The following is a 6029-nucleotide window of genomic DNA, read 5'->3' as shown; positions in this document are numbered from 1 at the left end:
TGTAGAGCAGTTCTATCATTCTGCAACCCAATAATATATATATGTGTAAGTATATATATATATATATATATATATATATATATATATATATATAGCAAGGCTGCACAACTGTTTATCCTTGCCCGAGAAGTTTAATCCATTTTTAATTGAGATGCCTGTGCTCAAGCTGTGATATCCTACAGTTGTAGAAATAAAATGCGCAGCCCTAGTACATAACATTATTGACGTTAGGGTTAAAGGGTATGGTTCCGTTGTCCTTGATGCCTTATATCTGTAGAACAGGTGGAGACTTTAGTGAGTCCGTTGACTGCCTGACAGTCCTCTGCTTCCCTCCCCAGGCTCTGGTCTATATTTTAGCCAACAGATAACCCAGGTGACCACCACTGAGAAGAGAGCCAGCACACTGGCTACTGACAAGCAAATAGGCCCTGCTGGGGAGGGAGCAGGGGCACCACTGTATCGGTTTACAAAAACCAGGCCAGCAAAAAGCAAAACCACCATTGCCAAGAATGAAAAAACAACACAAACACATCCTCCAGTAAGCACTGCTCTCTTGCAACTCTGGCATCTCTCATAACTTCTTCTCGGGGATGGAGCACCTATTGTTTGTGGTTGAGATAGGCCTGAAAAAGCTCCTTGGCCTCTAGAACCTGTGGTGACTGCCGACATAATCTCTCGTCCAGGCTGCAGAGTGTAATGTAACTGAGAAGGACCATGGACCAGTAGACCACCAGCCCCAGTATGGTGATACTGTTGACCACGCTGATTATAAGTTATGGGAGGAAGGATATCCTGGGGGAATGGATCATCTGGTCTCACATATAGTGGGAAGGCCTCAGCCACCTTAGTGTTTATCGGCAGTGCATCCACCCTGGAGTCTGGTACAATAGTGCGGTGCCGGCATATTGGGCAACAGAGACGCCATGGCCTATCCTCCCTGCGATGAAGGGTGTTTAGGCACTCCAGGCAAAAAGTATGCAAGCACTCCAGCAGTTTGGGGGCCCTCCTGTCCAGGTCAAAGTAATTGTAGCATATCTTGCATTCATATTCCTCATATGACAGTGTGAGATCTGAGCCCAAGCTGCAGCTGGTATGATCCATCACCACATCCAAATTCATGCTCAATCCCAGGTCTAATTGTGAATTCTCAAGTCCTACTAGATGTCATTACAATAAACTGGACTCAGGAAAGATAATTATCATTGCTGGTACTAAGCTGATCAGCCTCAATGTGTACAACACATTACAGTTCAGTATTCTTCAGAGGGACTTAATGTTCATAGTTAGAGTGGCATATAAGGTCATAAATCGCAGTAAACATTATTCAGGGAGCTGGACTTCTTCATGGAGCATCACTAAAATGGTGATATTAAATCAACCGGGAAAACATTATCCAGTTTGAGATGATTCTGCAGACAATGCCTCTTGACTAGGCCTATTTACATGCATTTAGATGCACTTTCAAGTGTCTTAGAGTCTGAAAAATATGGCAGTGATCAGAAGAGAGTCTGGCTCACAAAGGAGTCAGCATCACCCATTGAAAGATATTGATAGCATCACCTACAGTACTCACTGTATCAAGTCACACCTGGAGTGGAGACTCTTCCTTTAGACATTCAGTATTCTCAGTCTCCTTGGTGCTTTTTCAGCTCTCCTACTCATGTCTCAGGGCTTTTCTTTGTCTCCTCCTTGCTTGAAAGATAAATTCATTTTTCCTCCCCAGATCCCTGTATCCCTTCTCCTCTTTGTTGGATAGGGAGAGATTAAATCCAGACAGCTTCAGGAGGACACACTCCCTTTCTTCCACTGCCTTGTAACAAAGGCAGCAGCTGCTGATTGTGAGCGTGTCTGTGCTCTTGCTTGCTCTTCAGTAATGTGATGTAATGCAAGGTCTTTGTATGCAGGCTTTCTCTTGCTAATGTTCAGGATTGGACTGGTCTAGAGGAGAATCACATAGCAGAAGCATCACCTTTTCTTCTCCTTGCTCACAGCCATAGCCCCATACTGTAATATTTTTTTATGCATAAAGTGAGTATAAGGTAACCCCCTCCCCTTACAGTCTTGTGACTAGACATACATTGGCCACAAAAGCATGAAGGTAGGAAATGAAAAAGAACAGTAAACATTTACATTTTTGGCAGAGGTATTATTGGATCTGAGACAAAATCCTAGAAAAGGGAAAATATTACTGTTAACTATACATTTATTAGATTATCTATTTATAATTATATTTTTTCTTACTAAAATGATAGCATAAATGAAAAGTGTAATGAACAGTGACATTGAAAACCCCATTGGATAAAATTGCAAATGACAATGGAAATGTAAAAAAAAACCACTGATGAAATTAATTGATTTAGCACATTAACTTCATTCATTAATTTATCACAAGAGAACACGCTGAATTAAAGTACCCATACAGCTCTGTTTGGGTAACCTGTGATCAAGGAAATAATATTTTAAAAAAAGTCACTCCCTGACTTCTTCCATAATTAAAAAAAACTTTTTTTAAAACATGATTACAAAAAATATTTAAAAGAATGGTAGTTCTAGTTAGGAAGTGGAATGCATTATGAGATACATCATCTCAGAATTCCGCAGAAAATATAAATGCAGATTTTAACATTTTATTCAAATCAAGATTTACTACCACTATGTTAAAGCTAAAAGTGTTTTAGAACAACATATTGAATAAGTAGTTTTGTAATGCTTCTTTTTAGGTGATTGGGCCACTTTAAGTGTTTCCAAACCATTTTCCTGTGTTTTATGTAAATAGAAAGGTGGCTTTAGCAGATATCAGTCATCTTAACCTTCAAGCACATTAAGACTTAAATAATATTACCACTCTTTATAGCACACATTTTCCATGATTGCTTATTCCATGATGCATTTTAAAAATACTACTATAAATGTATATATTGTTTATATACATGTAAATAAAAGATACACAATTAATCATTCTAAAAGCTTTCCTACTTGCCTCTCCCTTTAATTTTTTCTTCTTGGATAGGTTGATGCATGTTGTTGCCTAATGATATGGGTTGCAGAGGCTTTATCCTACAATGGCAAATTGAATGGAGCTGTGTTTGAAAATTCAGTGTGTTTGAAAATTCAGTATGTTTGAAAATGAATAAATACATTTGCAAATGCACTCCACAATATCATTTAAACTTTACTTGTTATAAAAGGTGTAGCTGCTAATCTGACCTGAAGCAATGAAATAATATACAGTACATAAAACCTCACATCAAATGCTGTTAGTGCCTGAGAGCTATAATGAACTTTAATACAAATCTATAACTTATTATCCTTACACGGCTTTCGGGAAATAAAGTATCACATCAAATAAAATTGTTGCAATCCATAACACACCCTGTAGTTTCTTGAAAAAAGTGTGAGGTTTATTTATGGTGGAACAGCAATTACAAAACACTGCTGTATTCTCGACTGGTTTCGGCAACCATGTGAGTTTTATGCACCAATGCTGACCCTTGACGTGCTGGCCAATTTAGTTCTTTAATTGATTTTAAAATCCAAAAGCTTCTCTGGCCTATATGTTCTATTTCATGTCATTGGCTTTGTGTGATGGGAGTATTGCCCCATAGCCAAAAAATTGTAGAGGGAGCCATTGCCCTGCCTCTTGAAATGCATAGCTGTGGGGTTAAGTTCTTCCCTATATGTACCTGCAATTTTCTCCATATTGTGGATAGCATTTCTTTCTCTCAGTGTTCTACTGGTACACTCTATACTAGTATGCTTTCCATGATTTATGCCAATCACTAACAGGAAAGTACTCATATTCAAACCAATAGGAACAGTTTTTGCACATGTATGCAGGGAGTCTTATTTGACCCTTCTGGAAATCTAACACAAGACATTAGTGAAGCTGGCTGGAAGAGAGTACCGACGCATGCGCACTGCTAAGCACGGGGAGCATTCAATGAAGCGCATCTCCTGCAACACATGGAACTTCGGTAAGGAGACGCTCCATATTCATAGAGAGGATTCTGATTAATCTCTCTATGTATCTGGATGCAAAAAGAGATCAGCATGTGTGGGTCCCCATGTAGTTGTGTCCAGTAACATTTGGTAAATCTCTACTCGTGTGTTTAAAATGTGCAAGGTGTCCGGGAGGGGAAGCACAAGGATGCTTGGCTCGGGTATACTAGTTTACAAAGAGGTTAGTGTTCAGTTGAATGCTCAGGACTTTCTGTTTTTTATGGCGGGGAGCACGGAGCAGTCACCACAAATACAGAGGAGTGGCAGATGTGGCAAAGCAGAGCTATGCCAATGTTCTATCACCTGGTTCTTATCCCTGACGCAGGTTTCTTAATACAAGTCCTTCAAAACCACTTCAGGGAACAGCAGGGGGGCTGCATGCTTTTCAAAATAAGAGCTCAACCCCATACTTAATGTAGAAGAGTAATTATATTTCATGAATTCATCTAGTCTCGGGAGAACGGAGGCTGCTTACACGTAAGTATTTTTCTATTGTAAACCACTCCTGCTCCATTTGGTCCCCAGAACAAGACAAAGGCAATCCATCTACTTGTAGATCTCACAACCATTGGGTCATTCTGTCCACTTTCAGTTTGTATAGCTCTATTATTACACTTACTCACAAAAACCTACTTCACTAATTCAAATAAGGTTTGCTGTTTCCTGTATTTTTGACCAAAATGTAAAATTTGGGGTCCTGCAGCCTAATTCAGTAGTTGCCATGGGAACACCTGAGGGCAGAATGTTCAATCTTTGTTATCCGTGCACGGACGACTGTTGTAAGTTTATTTTTATTGAACTATCGTGTAGGTAGATTGCCCCCGATATATTTTTTTTATGTAAACATGCATTAAGTAAGTTAACATTTATTTTGCATGTAAATGCTGGACCTGAAATCATTCCTGTTTTACTTAGTTTTGTAGGTCTTCAATATCTTTGGTAGTTGAAAATTATCCAGTATCTGAATTTTATGCATATTTCAGCCTATTACTGTTATTCTTCAAAAAAAGGAAAGGAAAATGTTGGAGAGAGCCTCTTTGTATCAAAGTAACACTTGCCTGGAAAAGGTTATAGCCAACAGCCCGATATCAATTTTTTTACGCCCACAAGAATCCATAATAAGTTTAATAACATCTATTTTGTACCACATACTGTGAGCATTGGGGATTAGTCACTAAACTATTTCTTAAGTTATGTTTTAAGCAGGTTGACCTTATTGTAGCCCAGTGTTGTTCAACTTTATAATGATGAGGGCCACATACTATTTTAAAGGTTAAACTTAGCGAGGGGCTGATATTATTAATCACTGGAATGAGAATTTCTTAGTTGAGAGGTCCAAGTTTTATCTGAGTGGACTCAGCTACATCACCCCGATCCCTGATTGTTCTCCTGGACAATGTCCACAAACATACTAAGCAGTAAATCCCCACCCACCTTCCTTCCCAGTATTATCCTGGTCAGTAAAGGATATGTTGACTGAAATGAGAAGGTTTGAGAGATAATAGAGCATGAAGGCTTTGTTCTAGGTCTCAGAACCGACTAGTTTCACCTCTAGGAATCTGTTCTACAACTGGGAACTTTACTAATTACCATTTAAAGGGGTAGCTCCATGTTAAAAATGATTATCTTGTTTCAACATTAGAATCTTGTAAACAATTATGTAGTGTATGGGTTTTACGTCATATTGTACCAATTAACTAATTTATCTGCAGAACTGAAGCTCCCCAATTGTAGGAGGCCATATGGTATTCACTACTTAAACACCACACTAAGATGTTTTTATGTCTATGCTAATGAAGTCCTGGTTTTCTAATGAAGTGCTTTTTGTCTTATATACTTTTTTTTAGCCTGAGGGTCTCCCTGGCTGATTCTGATTGAATCATTGTATTGTTTATCAAATGGCAGTACGGTAAGGAGTAAGGACTCACTGTCATTGTCTAATAAACTGTGTTTATATAACAGACACAAACCATATACCAGGGGCGTCCAACATGCGGCCCGCGTAAGATCGGCAGCCAGGGCAACCGATC

At 38.9% G+C, this 6029-nt stretch overlaps 1 protein-coding gene across 1 annotated transcript; it reads right to left on the bottom strand.

Moving 5' to 3' along the window:
* Nucleotides 1–291: 291 nt before the first annotated feature.
* LOC149288299 (RING finger protein 228-like) lies at nt 292–1119 on the bottom strand. The gene is made up of 2 exons (XM_089492023.1): nt 762–1119; nt 292–632 (listed from the first exon to the last, which is right to left on the bottom strand). The coding sequence occupies exons 1-2, from the start codon at nt 1117–1119 to the stop codon at nt 292–294; spliced, it is 699 nt and encodes a 232-aa protein (XP_089348149.1).
* Between the last annotated feature and the right edge of the window lie 4910 nt (nt 1120–6029).

Source organism: Sceloporus occidentalis, unplaced genomic scaffold (genome assembly GCF_023333645.1).
Source record: "Sceloporus occidentalis isolate IW3139 unplaced genomic scaffold, rSceOcc1.0.p SCAF_53, whole genome shotgun sequence".
Classification (NCBI taxonomy): domain Eukaryota; kingdom Metazoa; phylum Chordata; class Lepidosauria; order Squamata; family Phrynosomatidae; genus Sceloporus; species Sceloporus occidentalis.
Note: the sequence above shows the minus strand (reverse complement) of the source record. Positions and strands in the feature narration are given on the sequence as shown.